The 22,395-nt window shown below is 38.4% G+C and overlaps 1 protein-coding gene across 1 annotated transcript; it reads left to right on the top strand.

Moving 5' to 3' along the window:
• Positions 1-675: 675 nt before the first annotated feature.
• Positions 676-19,973, top strand: LOC120881940 (putative P2Y purinoceptor 10). The gene is made up of 2 exons (XM_040265657.1): positions 676-765; positions 18,435-19,973. Exon 2 carries the CDS (start codon positions 18,484-18,486, stop codon positions 19,468-19,470), a length of 987 nt encoding a protein of 328 aa, XP_040121591.1. The 5' UTR covers positions 676-765; positions 18,435-18,483; the 3' UTR covers positions 19,471-19,973.
• Positions 19,974-22,395: the final 2,422 nt, after the last annotated feature.

Below are 22,395 nucleotides of genomic sequence, written 5' to 3'. Positions count from 1 at the left end.
GTACATTGGAGGGAGACTGTAGGATATACAGTTCATTTATTTATTCATTATTTGAATTTTTTTTCATTCATTCCTTCACTTTTTCATTCAATAATCATTCATGAAAGTGCCTTGTGCTAGACTAGTTAGAAATACAAGAACAAGTCAGATATGATTTTTGCCCTTAAGCAGTTTGCAATACACTAAGAAATGTACAAAAATAAACGGCACATTAAATTATAAAAGCCTTGAGATGAAAGGCTGAGGGAAGGGTACTACAGTTGGAAGGAATAGCTTAAGCAAATGTGTCCTACTGCTATTAGTTCTGACACATATTCTTGAGGTTTTCTCACTCTTTACCTCTCAGATTTGACAAAGTTGCTGTTTTATTGTTCTTAGGTAAACTGTATTCAGATTTTGCCTTAGAATCCTATCTTAAAATAGAGCTTACTGGAATATAGTGAGATGGATAGGCATGTGGGTTGTGCTGGAAGGAGATAGGGTAAGAGACAATGAGGAAAGCTGGTTTGTAGTCATCATTTGATTTTGCACACTTTGGCTCTCAGCTTTTTTAACTTCTTTGCACCAGTGAAATAAAAACTAAAAACGAGTAATATCATCTGCTCAAGGGACTTACCTTTAGGTTTTTGTGGTAAGACACCAAATGCACTCAACTTCCTCTTTCAATAACAAATTTGTCAGTTATCAGTAGGCTCTGAGCCACCAAGAGTTAGGCTTTTTCACCACCAACTCCCTGCAAAGAAACAAGTCCAGCAAGGCTCCAAGGTAAGTTACAGCTTTATATATGGGAACTGGTAAAATTCCATGTGGGAAGGTTGGTGGGGGCATGAAGATCCAAGACAAGGGCAGACATGAGACCAGTGTCCAACTTTAAAATGATCCCTGGCCTCTTTCAGACTTATTACAGCAGGAGCAATGGTAATTTTCCTTGGTTCTGATTAGAATACAAAGTTAAGGTTAATGCCATTAGTCCCCACCATTATTACAGGATCAAGGAGTCTGTGATGCAGCTCACTCTTTGCTGAGGACTCTTTGTTTCCTTATCATCCAGGGAAGACAGCACAAAGTGATAAGAAAAGAGTACATTCAGTGAAATTTATTGGGATAGCTTGACCTATTCAGCCAGAAAAAGAGGATATGGATTTCTGCTCTGTAGTTGCTTAATGAAGGAACATTTTTTTTTTTTATGTATAAGCTCCTTGCTTTGGTAAGTTTAACTGTCACAGATAAGAGAGAAAGAAAGTCAGATCATAGATTTTGGAGATGAAGGAGCTCCTGGGGATCCAAATCCCTCACAATACAGAAAACTGAGAGGCTGTGAAGTGAAGACATTTGTGATCACCCAGCTGGTTAGTGGCAGAGCTGGAACTAGAACATATGTCTTCTAAATCATGGTCTCTATTTCCTACAGAAGCCTGTATCTTCCAGAGAATACTGTAAATATATTTATAACTATGTTGGATTTTAAGTTAGGAAAGAAGAAAATATCCCAGATGACAAACTCTGTTAAAATTATTTCAATCTGTTCAAAGGCATTTCTTGATCCTTTGAAAGCTGTATTTTGACCCAACTTCAGACCTACTAGATAGCAGAGCTCCCAGAAGTGGTACCTATCTTTTCAGCAATTATCATTCTTATTGTGTTGAGTGTTAGCAACTCTTCTGGTTCTGAGCTAAGATGACCGAATCTAAAGAAAACTTCCAGTTGAGGAATTCTTCAAGGTGAACTGTGCCACAACAGTTGATACCAGGATCATTTTGGATATAATGATAACAAGCTTTGTGATGCATTTTGGATGGAGTTGTCTCAGTCCCAAGAATCCTGCAAGTGGGAATAGTTTTTATTTTTGTTTTTCAGATGGATGTGGGAGTCATTGCTCTTTCTATTATTTGAGGAGGTTATCCCTTAGCAATTGCAACCCAGTAAAATTATTCACTGTTAAAAAATATGTGATATGCTGATATATTGAGGTGGAAAATGGCCTGAACCAGAATAAAGTCATGCATTTGGTGTAATTATGTTTGCAACAGTTCCTGTTGAACAAAGGTCCTTCTTTAGTCAAAAGCAGTTCTTTTTTTTTTTTTTTTTTTGGGTCAATTGGAAAAATTGTTGAATTTAAATTGTACAAACTGTGTAAATCCTGGCAGTTGTGGAACACAAGACTTCAAATGAGTGAATATACTTCTGGATGGTTTTGGGTGACTTTTCACAGCTTGTTGTGTTTGAGGTAGGTCAATCTATATCCTAAGAAGCAGGACGGTCTATGGCCCAAGTAAAGAGGACAGAACTATCTTTGTGAATCCACCTTTTCTAAGTGTTCCTACAATCAGGGTAATGACTGGCAGGAAGTCTGTGCTTTATTTAAAAACTCTTGCTAAAAATGTCTACTTATATTTCAGGTCAGGATATTTTGCATTTAAATTTTCATCTAGTATTGATTCACATGCATCATAGGCAGAGTGATGAAGTATATGGACCAAAATGCAGAAAGAAATCTTGATTTTAGTTCAAGTTCTATCAAAGATTCACTTTTGGCTTTGGGCAAGGTATTTTATTTTTCTGAGTCTCAGTAGTCTCATCTATAATAAGGTGGGGGCTTGAAATAGATAGTCTTTTAATTTCCTTCCTAGTACAGTGGTTTGACTCTAGGTTCCTGGTGCCTGAGAAGACTATATCATGAAGTGGTAAATAATGAGACAGTAGGGAAATCTAACTACAGTTAGAACCTTCTGGAAATACAGTCTAGCTTTCAAAGGGAACTCAGTAATCTATGCTAAGGGCCACTATACTTCTTTCAGAGTAATGTCATCATGAGAGTTTCAACTTTTAGACCACAGGCAGTGTTTTGCAAATAATTTCCTTTTTTTAAATGATAAAATGAAAACATACAAGGGAAAGAATTCTAAAATCTGATTTCCACACTGACAGTGTCACTTAATCAGTATTTCTTAATCTTTTAAATGAAAAGTTCCATTTGGAAAACAAAAATCTCACTGCAAAGTTATCGTGGACTTGCCTAGTTAGGAACTAGATCCTGATCCTGGACTCCTAAAAAAACATCCCATCACATTGCCATTTTCCAAGTACTGTGGGACAAACAGTCAAAAGATTTTTGCAGATCTGTACTTTTAGTTTGTATTATATGGAAAATAATTTTTATTTCCAAATGTATTTACTGTAATAAGGATCTTTTTTTCAAGTAATACATGTTCCCCACTCTTTTACATTAAGAATTATTGCATTAATCCTACTCAATATTTCTCACACCTATGCTTTTGGAGAGATTTTCTAAACTCAGAAAAGTACACAATCCAACCAAAAGCTCATGGAGGTTACTCTCAGTACAAGTAAAGTAGAAATGAACTAACATTTATTTAATGTATACTGTGTACCAGACAGGATTATAGATATGTTTTCTACTTTTTTGTCATTGTTGTTCACTCAGTCCTGTCTGATTATTTGTGGAATGGACTGCAGCACACAAGGCTTCCCTGTCTTTCACTATCTCCTGGAGTTTGCTTAAACTCATGTCCATTCAGTCAATGATGCCCCTTCTTCTCCTGCCCTCAATCTTTCCCAGCACCAGTCTTTTCCAATGAGCCAGCTCTCTGTATCAGGTAGTCAAAGCATCAGTCCTTCCAATGAATATTCAGGGTTGATTTCCTTTAGGGTTGACTGATTTGATCTCCTTGAAAGTGAAAGTGAACTCCCTCAGTTGTGTCCGACTCTTTGCGACCCCATGGACAGTAGCCTGCACCAGGCTCCTCCGTCCTTGGGATTTTCTAGGCAAGAGTACTGGAGTGGGTTGCCATTTCCTTCTCCAGGGAATCTTCCCGACCCAGGGATTGAACCCAGGTCTCCCACACTGTAGACAGACGCTTTACCACCTGAGCCACCAGACTCCTTAGTCATGTACATTTCCTATTTAATCTTTACAATGATATATATTATAGGTACTATGATCCTAATGTTATAAATGAGGAAACTGAAGCCACTAGATATGAAGTGAGTCATTTCAGGCTGGAGAGCTAATAAGTGAGTCAAGACATGACCCCCGGTCTGTCCAAAGAAGATGATTCTTTGCACTCCAAAATACTGCCCCAAATGCAAAAATGATGAATAATTAGGCCTCTTTCTTATCTGATTAAAAATCCAATAAAGATACATGCATGGAAGTTCAATTCAAATTTTATTTTAATTCATTTTAAGGATAAAAATGTTTCACTTCTAATTTATAGGGGAAATGTCTAGACTTGCAGAACATATCCAAACTTCTATATTTCTGAAATCAAGCCAGGTTATTTACAGTTGATTTTAATTAACTCACAAAATGGTAGAGCTCCAAATTCAAGTTGCTCTTCTTTGGCTGTGGTTATGAACGACTGAATGAAGGACACTGTGGGCACGGGTATCTGACTGGCTTGGGTAGATCATATGAGACTTTTGTGATTCAAATAAGAAGAAAAATTAAAAAAAAATAAGCAAGTTACATTCCCAAATGGCCTGTGAATATTCTCCCCTGGAAAGTGAGGAGGTCATATATCAGCAACCTTTCTCTAATTTTCTCTTTTCCTCCCAAGATAACAAGCCCACATGCTGGTCCTATTATCAAAGAAAATAGGAGACACATATTTGATTTATTTGATAAATTTGTTCACTTAATGGTATTACTGAATTAATGACGAGAGGTGAAGAGAGGGAGAGGACTGAGAAGCTAAAGCTTTGTAGAACTGAGTAGTTACCTCGACGCCAGAAGCCTATATTCCACACTCTTTACTCTGCCACTTGTATAGCATTCAGGTAAATGTGATAAATGTGATGACTTCTTTGAGTCCCACTTTCCTGATTTGTAGAATGGGAATGACTTAATTTGTTATATATATATATATATATATATATATATAAAATATGTATATATGAACTTTAAATAATAATAGCAATTATAGTTGTAATAATGCTTTGAAAAGTGCAGGTATGTTGAGCTGGTGACAGTTGCAATAATGATGGAAGTGGCAGTGCTGATGGTATTAGTTAGAGGCAGGGGTTTAGAGAGTCCAGGCCCATAAAGTCATGGCAAGTTAGAGCAGAAGGTAGTTAAGATCATACAGTTCATATTATCTTATCTTAATAATGAGGGAAATGAAACTCGCATAAAGGAAGGGGCTTAGCAAAACAAAACAAAGAGACAGTATTTGAATAATTGCTAGAATCCAAGTGTTATAGCTCCAAATCCAGTGTTCTTTATATTTTACAGCTTCTGAGTCTTCCCCATCTTACATGCCCTGTTACATTTGGCTCACTACTATTAGGGCTTTCCAGGTGGCTCAGTGGTAAAGACTCTGCTTGCCAATGCAGGAGACTCAGGACACATGGTTCAATCCCTCAATCAGAAAGAGCTAGAAAAGGAAATGGCAATCCACTTTGTATTATTGCCTGGAAGATCACATGGACAGAGGAACATGGAGAGCTACAGTCCATGGGGTCGAAAAGAGTTGGAGATGATTGAGCAAATGAGCACACAATACTCTTATAAATCCATCATTCCAGTACTTTATCCATAGATCTATTGTGGTTTGGGTTCATAAGCAAAACTTGTTAAAGATTCCTGGTTTTGATAGTACCCTACCCAGACACCTGGTGACAATCATTTGCCATATATGTGCAGTGATACATCACTTCATGAGAAGTAGAAGGGGAAAAGGTGGAAACAGTGAAAATCTCTTCTTAAGCTCTAAAATCACTGTGAATGGTGACTGCAGCCACGAAATTAGAAGACAACTGCTTCTTAGCAGGAAAGCTATGACAAACCTAGACAGTGTTTTGAAATAAAGAGACATTACTCTGCGGACAAAGGTCTGTATAGTCAAGGCTATGGTCTTTCCAGTAGTCATGTTCACATGTGAGAGCTGGACAATAAAGAAGGCAGAGCACTGAAGAACTCATGCTTTCGAACTGTGGTGCTGGAGAGTCCTTTGGAAAGTAAGGAGACCAAACCAAAGATCTTAAAAGAAATCAACCCTGAATACTCTTTGAAAGGACTGATGCTGAAGCTGAAGTTCCAGTACTTGGGCCTCTGGATGTGAACAGCTGACTAATTAGAAAGAACTCCGATTCTGGGAAAGATTGAAGGCAGAAGGAGATGAGGACAACAGAGGATGAGATGGTTGGATGGAATCACCGATTCAATAGACATGAACTTGAGCAAACTCCCAGAGACGGTGATGGACAGGGAAGCCTGGCATGGTACAGTCCATGGGATCACAGAGTCAAATACGACTTGGTGACTGAACAACAACAAAAACATAGTCATAAAAATGCAAGACATACAATTGAGATTATTAGCATCTTCATCTCTGAAGAATGGTTTTATCCATATAAATGTGACTTTAACATCTTTTTGTGCAACTAATTGCTTACAAAGGAAAAGTTTTAGTTTTCTCTGCTCATGAAAAGCCTCATTATGACTGAAATTGTAGTAACTGAGACTTTGAGGAAGAAGCAATAATTTTGAGTCTTCATTTTCTGATCCATAAAGGGGTATGAAAGTGTTAGTTGCCCAGTCGCATCTGACTCTTTGCAACCCCATGGGTTGTAACCCATCCAGGTTGCTCTGTCTATGGAATTCTCCAGGCAAGAACACTGGAGTGGGTTGCCATTCCCTTCTCCAGGAAATCTTCCAGACCCAGGGTTCGAGCCAAGGTCTTCTGCACTGCAGGCAGATTCTTTAATGTCTCAGCCAGCAGGGAAGCCCTAAAATTGGTATAATAATAATTAACTCAGGGTTCTCTCAAAGGTCAAAGGTAATATATCAATAGTAATAGCACTTAGCTAGTGGCAGGATACAAGTGGAAACCTCTCATACTTAGTATTTCACTAAAACTTAGGAGTCTGAAACAAATTCTGATGCCATCATAATATAAGTTCACTATGTACCTTTGCAAAAACACAGCATTGAGCTAGTTGGTTGGAAAGTGAAGCTGCCTTTACATAGACATTATTAGTACCTACGATGTTCTTGTATTCAGAATCACTGATTCATATTTAGAGGCCTGACCTAATTTGTGTTCTAAAACAAAATTTAGTTATCGCTCACCTAGAGCCAGACATCCTGGAATATGAAGTCAAGTGGGCCTTAGAAAGCATCACTATGAACAAAGCTACTGGAGGTATGGAATTCCAGTTGAGCTATTTCAAATCCTGAAAGATGATGCTGTGAAAGTGCTGCACTCAATATGCCAGCAACTTTGGAAAACTCAGCAGTGGCCACAGGAATGGAAAAGGTCAGTTTTCATTCCAATCCCAAAGAAAGGCAATGCCAAAGAATGCTCAAACTATCACACAATTGCACTCATCTCACATGCTAGTAAAGTAATGCTCAAAATTCTCCAAGCCAGGCTTCAGCAATAGGTGAACCGTGAACTTCCAGATGTTCAAGCTGGTTTTAGAAAAGGCAGAGGAACCAGAGATCAAATTGCCAACATCCACTGGATCATGGAAAAAGCAAGAGAGTTCCAGAAAAACATCTATTTCTGCTTTATTGACTATGCCAAAGCATTTGATTGTGTGGATAAAAATAAACTGTGGAAAATTCTGAAAGAGATGGGAATATCAGACCACCTGACCTGCCTCTTGAGAAACCTGTATGCAGGTCAGGAAGCAACAGTTAGAACTGGTCATGGAACAACAGACTGGTTCCAAATAGGAAAAGGAGTATGTCAAGGCTGTATATTGTCACCCTGCTTATTTAACTTCTATGCAGAGTACATCATGAAAAACACTGGGCTGGATGAAGCACAAGCTTGAATCAAGATTACTGAGATAACCTCAGATATGCAGATGACACCACCCTTAGGGCAGAAAGTGAAGAAGAACTAAAGAGGCTCTTGATGAAAGTGAAAGAGGAGAGTGAAAAAACTGACTTAAAGCTCAACATTCAGAAAACGAAGATCATGGCATCCCGTGCCATCACTTCATGGCAAATATATGGGGAAACAGTGGCTGACTTTATTTTTCTCGGCTCCAAAATCACTGCAGATGGTGACTGCAGCCTTGAAATTAAAAGACGCTTATTCCTTGGAAGGAAAGTTATGACCAACCTACAGCATATTGAAAAGCAGATACATTGCTTTGTCAACAAAGGCCCATCTAGTCAAGGCTATGGCTTTTCCAGTGGTCATGTATGGATGTGAGAGTTGGATTATAAAGAAAGCTGAGTACAGAAGAATTGATGCTTTTGAACTGTGGTGTTGGAGAAGACTCTTGATAGTCCCTTGGACTGCAAGGAGATCTAGCCAGTCCACCCTAAAGGAAATCAGTCCTGAGTGTTCATTGGAAGGATTGATGTTGAAGCAGAAGCACCAATACTTTGGCCAGCTGATGCGAAGAGCTGACTCATTTGAAAAGACCCTGATGCTGGGAAAGATTGAGGGCAGGAGGAGAAGGGGATGACAGAGGATAAGATGGTTGGATGGCATCACCGACTCAATGGACATGGGTTTGGGTGGCCTCTGGGAGTTGGTGATGGACAGGGAGGCCTGGTGTTCTGTGGTTCATGGGTCACAAAGAGTCAGACACGACTGAGTGACTGAACTGAACTGAACTGATAAAGTCAAGTGTTTAATGACAAAATTCTCACTTAACCTTATGAAATTGCTACTGGTTTTAAAGTAAAAGGTTTAGATTACAGGCTTTGGAGCTTTTAGGTATCCAGATATGTTAGATTCCAATCTTATTGTCCTTGCCTTGACCATAGTTTCCTCAGTAACAAAGGGAGAAGAACTATGACTATTGCTTGGGAGAGTAGCTTATGGAAGAGACATTACAAGTAAAACAGACTAAGACTCTGCTAATATGTACTTATTCTCCTATTCTTCCCTTTATAAACCAATGTGTATGAGCTGAGTTCCTACTGCATGCTTAACCCTCTGCTAAGCAAAATGAGATATATAAAAGTATAAGATACAGTCGTCCCTCATAGAGACTACATTTTTATAGTGTAGCCTAAAAGTCTAGCGAAAGTACAAAGGAAAAGGTATGAATAGATTGCCCCATGCAAGGAAAAGATGAGAGTTGAGATAGGATTTCAAGAGAGGAGTAAAATATTGACTTCTGAGATGGGATCTAGGGAGAAAGGAGTTTGATGAAGTTTCAGTCATAGCCTCATACCAATCTTCATTATCAGAAATATTCTTACAGCCACACATTGGAAGTGAATCTTGTTAGTTCAGTGAAGGTAGCTAATTATCTTGCTTTGATTATTAGATTAGAAGTCTATGCTGATCATTCCCTTTAGAGTTTGGCTCCTGTTACCAGAACTCTTTTTAGAGGAAAGAGACATCCCTCTAGGAAGTTCCCAGCCTTTGATGTAGGCAGAATGTACTCTGGATAGAGCAGTGGCACTGGTGAAACCAAGAGGCAGTTACTTTTTTAAGAACGGCATTGGAGGCACTGGGAATTTGATCCTCATATCTATCTGGGTGGTTCATAATACTATAGCTAGGAGTTCAAGTATATTCTTAAGATATGGTATTTTCACAGCTTATAATTTTGCCTGGGTTGCATTATCTGTGTGGTGGTCCTGATTAGCTGAGTTGGTTATGCAACAGCAATGAGATTAACTTTTGGAGATTAATCCCTACATGGGTCAGTTATCAACTTTTAAAATAGTGCTGTATGTTTAGCCTTGCTTTGGGTTTAGAGAGAAAGAGAGAACAAAATTTAGGACATAACCTCTGACTTCACAAAGCTCACAGCCCAGTGTACAGTGATTCATAAACAAATGAACAACAAATGTGTTGTCATAAGGCAGAATATTTACCCACTTAAAATATTTACTAACTGATTATGTATAGATAATTCTACTAGGTTCTGGAAATTTAAAGAAAGTCATAGCCTTTGCCTTCAAAATGCTCATAGTTAGTTAGAAACAAAGAGATATAAATGAAAACACTCAATATGGTGCAGTAAGTACATTGTTAAAGCAATCCCTGTGACAGCATGGTAATCCAGCTTTGCTATTTTGATATATCATTTTGGCAACAGAGTATAGAATATATTTTTTAAGAGAGCAGTCCTAGAAGAAGGTAGATCAATTAAAGAATGGTTTAATAATTCATGGGGAGAGAGGAGAGAGAATGAGTGAAGAGAGAGAAAACTTGATTGATTGAATGAGAGAGGAGTCTAGAATTATTTTAAATATTCTGGCTCTTGTAATTAGATAGATGGTGGTGGATAAGTAAAAGGTCAGAGAGTATGATGAATTTAGTTTTGGGCATTTTTATTTAGAGATGCCTAGAAAACACTGAAATGGGAAATCTCAGCTGAGAATTGGACATACAGATTTAATATCTGAGAAGAGGCCAGCCCTGGACAGAGAGACATAAGAGCCATTCGGATATGGGTGGTAATTGAAGTCATGAAAGTGGGTGATGTTACTTAGCATGAAGACACTGAATAAGGAGAGAATATGCAGACCTAGGGAAAACAAATATTTAAAGGATGTGCAGAGATGAAATAAAACATAAAGAAGACTCTGTATGAATGGACCAATAGTCCATTGGAGGAGACTCAAAACAGAGTTGTGGCTTAGAAGCCAACAGGAGAGAGCATTTCAAAAACATGGAAGTGGTCAGACTGTCTAACACAGCAGAAAAGTCCTGCTTGATTTAGCAACATGATGGCCACTTTTCACCTTTACTAAAGTAGTTTTAGTGAGATTATAAAGATATGCATGCCACATTGTAGTGCATTGCTGTGATTCATGGGGTCGCAAAGAGTCAGACACAACTGAGCGACTGAACTGAACTGAACTGAACTGAAAGGATGGATATAAAGTGAGGAAAAGAAAGCAATCAGTGTCAAAAAATACTATGAGATGTTTAAGAAAAGACGGAACATGACACAAAGCTAGAATAAGATGCATTGACAAGAGAAATATTATTGTAGGAGTCAAAGAGATTTAATGACAAATATCTAGCTGAGAGTGAAGGACAACATGATGATCTGGGAGTGAAAGGGAACAATTAATGAAAGAAATTCCTGAGAAAGCTAAAAGGGATTAAGAGCATGGGAATTCAAATTGTACAACAGGAAAGAGAGCTGTGTTGGGAAGGATGCAGTTGTAGATAAGATTGTGTGTGTTGGGAGGGGACAATGTTTGAAACTGAATTATTTCTCACCCAGTAGCCTCAATTTTCTTGTGATTTAAGAGGTAAGAGCCTCTGCTGAGAAATATGGGGATGGGAGAGGAGAAGAGTAGAAGAAATTTTAGTAGAGTTATGAAATAACCAGCACTCTCTTTTTTTGCACCTTGATTAATTTCTTAGGAGAATTAACTAATCAGAGGTGTGGAAAAAGAGGCTGGAGCAAAAAAAAAATCTTCTGTTTAAAGTGCTAAAATTAGAAATTCATGATTCCTAGTTTTAGCATTTCAAATAGATCCTGGTATTTTCAATAGGATCATTCATCAGTTTGGATAATAGAAAATAAAATGGTTTGTGGACTTAATCTGGGATTAAGACCTTGCCGGGCTTCCCTAGTCGCTCAGACAGTAAAGAATCAGTTTACAATGACAGAGACCTGGGTTCGGTCCCTGGGTTAGGAAGATCCCCTGGAGAAAGAAATGGCAATTCACTTCAGTATTCTTGCCTGGGGAATTGCATGGACAAAGGAGCCTGGCAGGCTACAGCCCACGGGGTTGCAAAGAGTCAGACGTAACTCAGGGACTAAACACTAACTTTTTCAAGCTGGTACAGCAGAAGAATGGTGAGCAAAGAAGGTTGAGGATTCTTGTGTAAGAATAGTTAATTTGACCATTCAATCTAGTCTGCATAGAGAAGGAAGCAAAATGAGGGAGGGTGCCAGATTGGGCCATAAGAAATGGAGAGAAGTTTAAGGTCTCTGTGAGTGTGTGGTGCAAGCTAACATGATGCAACTTGCAGTGAAGTTCAGTGATTGTAATGTAATCTTTTTAATTAATTTATTTTAATTGGAGGATAATTGCTTTACAATATTTTGATGGTTTTTGCCATATATCAACATGAATTGACCATAGGTATACGTGTGTCCCGGAGAAGGCAATGGCACCCCATTTCAGTACTCTTGCCTAGAAAATCCCATGGATGGAGGAGCCTGGTAGGCTGCAGTCCATGGGGTCGTGAAGGGTCGGACACAACTGAGCAACTTCCCTTTCACTTTTCACTTTCATGCATTGGAGAAGGACATGGCAAACCACTCCAGTGTTCTTGCTTGGAGAATCCCAGGGGCGGAGGAATCTGGTGGGCTTCTGTCTATGGGGTTGCACAGAGTTGGACACGACTGAAGCGACTTAGCAGCAGCAGCAGCATACATGTGTCCTACATATCCTATGTGTTGAGAGTCCCTTGGACTGCAAGGAGATCAAACCAGTCAATCCTAAAGGAAATCAGTCCTGAATATTCACTGGAAAGACTGACGCTGAAGCTGAAACTCCAATACTTTGGCCAATACTTCACTGATGTGAAGAACTGACTCATTGGAAGACTCTGATGCTGGGAAAGATTGAAGGCAGGAGGAAAAGGGGCCGACAGAGGATGAGATGGTGGGATGGCATCACCAACTCGATTGACCTGAGTTTGAGCAAGCTCTGGGAGTTGGTGATGGACAGGGAAGCCTCGTGTGCTGCAGTCCATGGGATCACAAAGAGTTGGACATGACTGAGTGATTGAACTGAATTGAACTGATACATGTGTCTCCCCTATCCTGAATCCCCTTCCCACCTCCATTCCCACCCTATCCCTCTATATTGTCCCAGAACACTGGTTTTGTGTGCCTTGCTTCATGCATCAAACTCACACTGGTCATCTATTTTACATATGATTATGCATATGTTTCAATGCTATTCTCTCAAATCATCCCACCCTCTCCTCCTACTGAGTCCAAAAGTCTGTTCTTTATGTCTGTGTCTCTTTTACTGCCCTGAATGCAGGTAGGATCATCAGTATCATCTGCCATGGCAAAGGTAAGGGAATATGGAGATAAGCATGGGTTCCAATTCTAATATACCACCTCTACACTATGTGAGTATTGTGACTTTGGCACAATTTATTTAACTTCTCTGTATCTCAGTTTCCTCGTTTATAACATGGTAATAATCATTGGGCTGCTATGAAGATTAGAAAGGCAACAGTGGAAATGAAGATGGATTGGAGACAGATTGGAGAGATTTTAAGGGGGAGATAATCACCTGGTTTCTGTCTAGATATGGGTGAAATGTAGTGATAGGAGTTGGATGAACTCCCAGTTTCTGTCTGTAATGTCTAGGAGGCTGGTCATGGCACAGACTGAGAAGGAGAGCTTAGATTCAAGAGTAAGTCACCAATTTCATATCTTTCCTGAGAGAGGAACCAAAGATATATCTAGATTTAAAGAGGGGGATTGGTAACACAGAGGGCACAAACCAACCAAAAATAGTCAATAATAAAGCCAAAGGGAGAAAAACAAAAGAGATAGAAACAGAGGCAGAGGCTGAGAGAAAAAACATGTTTTGACTTTGGCCCTTCCATTCAACCTATTTTTGTTAGTGGCTTCTTAAGTTCTCCTTTCTAAAATTTCAGAAGCGTCACAGATTGCTAACAGGAAGCGAAATGTTCCCTATCTGAGAGAGTTTATATTTTCACCCTACCCAACACAAATTCCCCCAGTCTCCTATCACCATGGGGATTTTACATTTAATTGTCACCAAACATATTTGGGGAAAAACTCTTTCTACCTCCCCTTCAATCTGGAGAAGAAAAATCATTTTGGAAAGCAAACCATACAAATCTCTAAATTTGAAATAAACTGAATTGCAGAGTCATAAGAAACCACAGAGACAAATAAGTTGTGATCATGACCTCTAGCTTGCTGTTTTGGACTAACAGGACTTCGTTATTTAGCACAGAGGTATAAAAACAATCTGCTTCTTTAATAAGTGAAAATTTCTGTACCAATGAAGCAGAAACAAATATCCATGTTTGTAAAATGCAGAAGTGGAGGTGTAAATGGGTGGGTGTGAGTTGTTTTTAATGCACCTTATGTAGCCTGCCTTGTTCTTTCACAGCCTATGCATAAGTAATAGATTATAGTAGAAATAAGATCAATACTGAAGTCAAAGTGGGTGGTAAGGAAGGGTTGGTGATATGTGTGATGACAGATGTTTAGTTATATATTGATGGCATAGCTAGAGCAATCCTAAGGTTATAAGATCCTGAGGTCCTTCTATGAGATGAGAAAAATTCTGCCATAATGTGCTCTCTGGATAGCACAATGATTCTCATGTTATTAAAAAGTCCCTCTTGAGTCGGGAGAGGCAAATAGTTGTAATGGAAATAGTACAGACTTTGGAGCAAATCAAGCTTGATAACAAATCTCATTTTTAAATTTTATACCCAGGACAATTTACTGAATCTCTCTGAACCTCAGTTTCCTCATCTGCACTAGAAGAATAATAATGGGACTTCATCTTAGGATGGTTGTGAGAATTAAATTACATAATGTATACGAACAATTCCATTGAAGATTCTGGCATATAACATTGATCAGATCATAGTAATTATTTACTTTCTTTTCACCTGTGGGTATCCTTCTATTTTTGTTCTAAGTCATACATACATAAGAATGATGACTGCGTGACTCTTTAGGATCTATCACAGATAGACTAACTAGGGAGTATATGAAGAGGGAAGATGAAAGTATTATTTACAGTATTGGTAGTTGATAAAGTTTACTCTTTTATCTGTGAATAATCTCTTGGGGTTTTTTTCTTTTATCATTTATCTATTTCCTGGAGTAAGACTTAGAATGATATAGAAAGTCATTCTGCTATTTACGAGGAGAATCTCAAAGAAGCTACTCTGTTTTTGTAAACATACTTAAAAGAAAACAAACAAACAAACATACCAACAACAAAATTCCATTTGAGGAACAACCTCAGCACTTTTTTTTTTCTCTACTTCTAGCTTTAAAGGCAATACACATTCCTGCACTATGGATAGAAGCTATGTTTGTAAAATTTGTCTTTAGGAGGAAAACAAATGATGAACAGAAGGGTGTGTATAAAGATTAACCACTCTGTCCTCTATTTGAAGTCCTAGATCTTTCATTTAGTATATTTATGGCCTTAATAAACGCCCCTCTGGGCATTGCTTATTCTACCTTAATAAGATTAAGTACAAAAAAAAAATCCCATTATAAAGACCACTTTAATAAGAAAATTAAACCTTACATTGTTTCAAAAGGTTTTAGTGACCTATTTTGCTAATACCCTAATCAGTATTCACCATGATTTTGTATAATCTGCCATGAGATGATGTTGCACCAGTACAGAATTCCCCTTAGATAGATAATAGGTTTCTCCCCTTCCCTACTACATAAGGGAAACTATCAGCTTCTAAATTAATTTCTTGTTGTTTAGTCATGAAGCCATGTCCAACTCTTTGCAACTCCATGGACTGCAGCATACCAGACTTCCCTCTCCTTCATTATCTCCTGGAGTTTGCTCAAATTCAAGTCCATTGAGTCAGTGATGTTATCTAACCATCCTATCCTCTGTTATTCCCTTCTCCTCCTGCCTTCAGTCTTTCCCAGCATCAAGGTATTTTCCAATGAGTTTGTTCTTCGCATCAGGTGGCCAAAGTATTGGGGCTTCAGCTATAGCATCAGTCCTTCTAATGAATATCCAGGATTGGTTTCTTTTGGGATTGACTGGTTTGATCTCATTGCTGTCCAAGGGACTCTCAAGAGTCTTCTCCAGCAGCACAATTCAAAAGCATCAATTCTTCAGCTCTCAGCCTTCTTTATGGTCCAACTTTCATATCTGTACATGACTACTGGAAAAACCATAGTTTTCACTATACAGACTTTTGTCAGCAAAGTGATATTTATGCTTTTTAATATGCTGTCTAGTTTGGTCATAGCCTTTCTTCTACAAAGCAAGTGTCTTTTAATTTTTTGGCTGCAGTCACCATCCACAGTGATTTTGGAGTCCAAGAAAATAAAATCTGTCAATATTTCTACATTTTCCCCATCTATTTACTATGAAGTGATGGGAATGGATGCCATGCTCTTAGGTTTTTTTAAAAATATTATTATTACTGAAAAGTTTCATGTAAATTTGGAATGAAACTTAAGCCTAGAGTGAGACAGATAGAGAATGCATGAAAACCACCAGCTATTGTGATAAAATAATAAGGAAGTAATTTTCCTAAGCCACAAAAATCAGCTAAGATATTGGTACTTCAGGCTAAAAGAGGCAAATCTATTTTCCCAGTGCTGTGGTGTCAAGTTAGGAAGTCAGAACCCAATGGGAAAGGTGGTGGACAAAAGAGAGGCAAGCAAGGCAGTTTGAGGACAATTCTGTGGTTCTCTGGTTCACTGGATGACCTTGGATAAATAGTATACCTTCCTTTAGCACCTATAAACAGGCCCCTTCTAATTTTAATATCCTATGACTTTGTAGGTATAAAAACAAATCTAGTAATAACTAATTTTTAATTCGCATTTCTCTAATGATTATTGATGTTGAGCATCTTTTCATATGCCTGTTGGCCATCTGTATGTCTTCTTTGTATGTCTGCTTAGGTCTTCTGTCCACTTTTTTCTTGGGTTGTTTTGTTTTTTATTGAGCTGTGCAAACTGTTTATATATTTTGGAAAGTAAGGCCTTCTCAGTATCATCATTTGCAAAGAATTTCTCTCCCATAGGTTGTCTTTGTGTTTTGTTTATGTTTTCTTTTGCTGTACAAAAGCTTTTAAGTTTAATTAGGTCCCATTTGTTTATTTTTGTTTCTGTTTCCTTAGTCTAATAGATAAACTTCAAAAAGAAATATTATAGTAACTTATGACAAAGAGTATTCTGCCCATGTTTTCCTCTAGGAGTTTTATAGCATCTGGTCTTTACATTTAAATCTTTAATCTATTTTGAGTTTGTTTTTGTATATGGTATAAGAGAATGTTCTAATTTCATTCTTTTACATATAGCTGTCCAGTTTTCCCAGCACTACTTATTAAAGTGACTATTTTTTTCTCCATTGTATATTCTTGCCTCATTTGTCATTAGATTAATTGACCTTAAGTGTGTGGGTTTATTTCTGTGCTTTCCATACTGTTCCATTGATCTATATGTTTGTTTCTGTGCCAGTATCATAATATTTTGATTACTGTAACTTCATAGCGCAGTCTAAGGTCAGGGAGTATGATTCCTCCAACTCCATTCTTCTATCTCAATATTGTTTTGGCTTTTCTGGGTTTTCTCTGTCTCCATGAAATATCACCTCACACCAGTCAAATGACCATCATAGAAAAGTCTACAAATAATAAATACTGGAGAGACTGTGGAGAAAAAGGAACCTTTCCACACTGTAGATGGGAATATAAATTGGTACAGTGACTATGGAGAACAATATTGAGGCTTCTTTAAAAGAAAAAGAAAACAGAAATAGTTACCATATGATCCATCAATCCCACTTCTGGGCATATAGCCAGAAAAGGCAAAAACTCTAATTCAAAAAGCTACATGTATCCCAATGTTCATAGCAGCACTATGTACAAAAGCCAAGACATGGAAACAACCTAACGTTCCATCTACAAATGAATGGATTATTAAGATATTGTATACTACTACTGCTACCGCTACGTAGCTTCAGTCGAGTCTGACTCTGTGCGACCCCATAGACGGCAGCCCACCAGGCTCCCCCGTCCCTGGGATTCTCCAGGCAAGAACACTGGAGTGGGTTGCCATTTCCTTCTCCAATGTATGAAAGTGAAAAGTGAAAGGGAAGTTGCTCAGTTGTGTCCGACCCTTCACAACCCCATGGATTGCAGCCTACCAGGCTCCTCCATCCATGGGATTTTCCAGGCAAGAGTACTGGAGAGATATTGTGTGTGTGTGTATATATATATATATACATATATATATATATATGGAGTATTACTCAGAAATAAAGATAATGAAATAATGTTATTTGTAGAAACATGGATGGACCTAGAGATCATCATACTGAGTGAAGTAGGTCAGACAGATAAAAATAAATGTCATATGATATCACTTACATTAGAATCTAAACCAATGATACAAATGAACTTATTTACAAAACCAAAATAAACTCACAGACATAGAAAACAAAGTTACCATAAGGGAAAAAGAGGGAGGGATAAATTAGAAATTTGAAATTAAGAGATATACACTTCTATATATAAAATAGATACACAACAAGGACCTACTGTGTAGCACAGGGAACTATATTCTATATCTTGTAATAACCTCTAATGGAAAAGAATCTGAAAAAATATATATAGCTAATCACTTTGCTGTACACCTAAAGCATTGTGAATCAACTAAGCTTCAATTTAAGAAAATCTGGATATCAGCTAAAGTGGTTAACCATACTTTTTTTTTGTTGTTTGTTTTGTTTTGGGCAGGGATTATAACTTCATGGCTTACCTTGATAAATAAGCTGAAATATTCAAGATGGGAAGCAACAGTACCAGCAATGCTGAGACTCACTGCAATTACCCCAATGTGACATTTCATTACTCTCTCTACGCAACCACCTACATCCTCATATTCATTCCTGGTCTACTGGCCAACAGTGCAGCCTTGTGGGTTCTGTGCCGCTTTATCAGCAAGAAAAATAAAGCCATTATTTTCATGATAAACCTCTCTGTGGCTGACCTTGCCCACGTGCTGTCCTTACCCCTCCGGATTTACTATTACATCAGCCACCATTGGCCTTTCCAGAGGATCCCTTGTCTGCTATGCTTCTACCTGAAGTATCTCAACATGTATGCCAGCATTTGTTTCCTGACATGCATCAGCCTTCAGAGGTGCTTCTTTCTCCTCAAACCCTTCAAGGCCAGAGACTGGAAGCGTAGGTACGATGTAGGCATCAGTGCTGCCATATGGGTCATCGTGGGTACTGCCTGTTTGCCATTTCCCATCATGAGAAGCACAGACTTAGCCAACAACACTGATTCCTGCTTTGCTGATCTTGGTTACAAGAAAATGAATGCAGTGGCTTTGGTTGGGATGATTACAGCTGCTGAACTGGCAGGATTTGTGATTCCAGTAGTCATCATTGCATGGTGCACCTGGAAAATGACTATATCCTTGAGACAACCACCTATGGCTTTCCAAGGAATCAGTGAAAAGCAAAAAGCACTGAGGATGGTTTACATGTGTGCTGCAGTCTTCTTCATCTGCTTCACTCCCTATCATATTAACTTTATTTTTTATACCATGGTAAAGGAAGCTATCATTAGCAGTTGTCCCATTGTCCAAAGCACACTGTATTTCCATCCTTTTTGTCTATGCCTTGCAAGTCTCTGCTGCCTTTTGGATCCAATTCTCTATTACTTCATGGCCTCAGAGTTTCGTGACCAACTATCTCGCCATGGCAGCTCTGTGACTCGTTCCCGCCTAATGAGCAGGGAGAGTGGTTCATCAATGATTGGTTAAAAATAAAAGAGCTCTTGATTATGGCTTTGTTGAACTATGTTTCTCATTGCTTTTGCCAAAGACCAAAATGACTAGACACACAGTTTCTTTAACTGAACTTTGGGAAGAACAGAAATATTTGTGCTCACAGGGGTGTGACAATAGAGGCAGAGTGTGAAATGTGGGAGAGGAAGGGAAAATGAGATTTGCCTATTTCCTCTTTGAAATTCAAGACACTTTCTTACTTGAGAGATTTAGATCAAGATTTTACAGATGTTTTAAACAAATGAAAATTGCGTATTTTATCTTAAACCTTTTTTTAGTAAATGTGATGCTGTTAATGATACAATAAATGCATGAATCCTTCACACAAGGCAAAAGCAAATCTCTTTCATATGAAGAATATTACCTGTAAATGAAAGCAAAAAATTATCCAGTATTTATAAGGGATAAGTGCACAGGCAAGGGGTTGTGAGCATTGAAGCAACATGTGAATAAATTTGAGGATACAAACCCTTACTGAAGAAAAGGCATCAGAATGTGTTTATTCATTGAAAATATACTGTATGCCTATTGTATTCTAAGTTGCCATTCTCTCGGGTATTTTCACCTACAGCATCTCACCTGGCTTTTCTAATAAAATTGTGGAAGGTTCCAATCCAAATGAATAAATGAAACCTCAGAGAGATGAAGCGACTTCACTGGGGATAAACAGTGCTAAGGCAAAATTTGCCCTGAATACAACACATATGCTTAGGATATTGCTTCTATTTCTGTTGTTATTTGTTAGGTTAATGCTAAACTATCTACTACTGCTTTATTGACTATGCCAAAACCTTTGACTGTGTGGATCACAACAAAGTACAGAAAATTCTTAAAGAGATGGGAATACCGGAACACCTTACCTGCCTCCTAAGAAATCTGTATTCAGGTCAAGAAGCAACAGTTGGAACATGACATGGAAGAACAGACTGGTTCCAAATTAGGAAAGGAGTACCTCAAGGCTGTATATTGTCACTCTGCCTATTTAACTTATATGCAGAGTACATTGTGTGAAATGCCAGGCTGGATGAAGCACAAGCTTGAATCAAGATTGCTGGGAGAAATATCAGTAACCTCAGATATGCAGATGACACCACCCTTATGGCAGAAAGCAAAGAAGAACTGAAGAGCCTCTGGATGAAAATGAAAGAGGAGAGTGAAAAAGTTGACTTAAAACTCAACATTCAAAAAACTAACGTCATGGCACCTGGTCCCATCACTTCATGGCAAATACATGGGAAAATGATGGAAACTTTATTTTCTTTGGCTCCAAAATCACTGCAGATGGTGACTGAAGTCATGAACTTAAAAGATGCTTTCCCCTAGGAAGAAAAGCTGTGATCAACCTAGACAGCATATTAAAAAGAAGAGACATTACTTTGCCAACAAAGGTCTATCTAGTCAAAGCTATGGTTTTTCCTGTAGTCATGTATGAATGTGAGAATTGGACCATAAAAAAAAATCTAAGCTTGAAGTCAGGCAGGTTGATTCCTCTGTGGGAGAGGGTGACGGTGGAATGATTTGGGAGAATGGCATTGAAACATATATAATATCATATATGAAATGAATAGCCAGTCCAGGTTTGATGCATGATACTGGATGCTTGGGGCTGGTGCACTGAGATGACCCAGAGGGATGGTACATGGAGGGATGAGGGAGGGGGTTCAGGATGGGGAACACGTGTATACCTGTGGTGGATTCATGTTGATGTATGGCAAAACCAATACAATATTGTAAAGTAATTAACCTCCAATTAAAATAAATAAATTTTTTAAAAAATCTGAGCACTGAAGAACTAATACTTTTGAGCTATGGTGTTGGAGAAGACTCTTGAAAGTCCCTTGGACTGCAAGGAAATCAAACCAGTCAGTCCTAAGGGAAATCAGTCCTGAATATTCATTTGAAGGACTGATGTTGAAGCTGAAACTCCAACACTTTGGCCACCTGATATGAAGAACTGACTCACTGGAAAAGACCCTGATGGTGGGAAAGATTGAAAGCAGAAGGAGAAGGGGATGACAGAGGATGAGATGGTTGCATGGCGTCACCTACTTGATAGACTTGAGTTTGAGCAAGCTCTGGGTGTTGATGATGGATAGGAAAGCCTGGTGTACAGCAGTCCATGGAGTCACAAAGAGTCAGACATGACTGAGTGACTGAAGTGAACTGAATACTAAACTTTGTTTGGATGGTGAAAACTCAGACTAGGGCTAAGCTACACAAAACAAAGACCATTTGTACACAATTTGCTAGATTGTGGGGGTGATGTGTCAGGCTTCAAGTTGCAAGATATCAAATAATAAATAGCTTGATCTAATACTGTCTCAAACTAGATATGCTACTGCTAAGTCGCTTCAGTCGTGTCCGACTCTGTGCAATCCCATAGACGGCAGCCCATTAGGCTCCCCCGTCCCTGAGATTCTCCAGGCAAGAACGCTGGAGTGGGTTGTCATTTACTTCTGCAATGGATGAAAGTGAAAAGTGAAAGTGAAGTCGCTCAGTTGTGTCCAACTCTGTGAGACCCTATGGACTGCAGCCTACCAGGCTCCTCTAGCCATGGGATTTTCCAGGCAAGAGTACTGGAGTGGGTTGCCATTGTCTTCTCTGCAAACTAGATATAAGACACTCCAAATAGTTAATTATTTACCACAAAATATATTTTAAGTCTTCATGTGGGTAATACAAACTCCATTCATAGATGAAATAAATAAGATCAGCATTTTGTAAAATTAATTTTTTTTTAGTTTGCCCATTCCTAAACATTGTTATATATTACCCTGAACAAATTTGTGTTTATAAGAAACTTCTCTGTGAGTAGAACTCAGAGAATTGCATTGGAAACATATACACAATAGAGTATTACTCAGCCATTAAAAAGAATACATTTGAATCAGTTCTAATGAG

The sequence above is a fragment of the Oryx dammah genome, unplaced genomic scaffold, assembly GCF_014754425.2.
Source record: "Oryx dammah isolate SB20612 unplaced genomic scaffold, SCBI_Odam_1.1 HiC_scaffold_23, whole genome shotgun sequence".
NCBI classification, from domain to species: Eukaryota; Metazoa; Chordata; class Mammalia; order Artiodactyla; family Bovidae; genus Oryx; species Oryx dammah.
The sequence above is the reverse complement of the archived record's forward strand: the minus strand, read 5'-3'. Positions and strand labels throughout refer to the sequence as shown.

What these genes read in the sequence shown, in the direction of transcription:
- LOC120881940 (XM_040265657.1), top strand. Translation starts at nt 18,484, where the DNA reads ATGGGAAGCAACAGTACCAGCAATGCTGAGACTCACTGCAATTACCCC.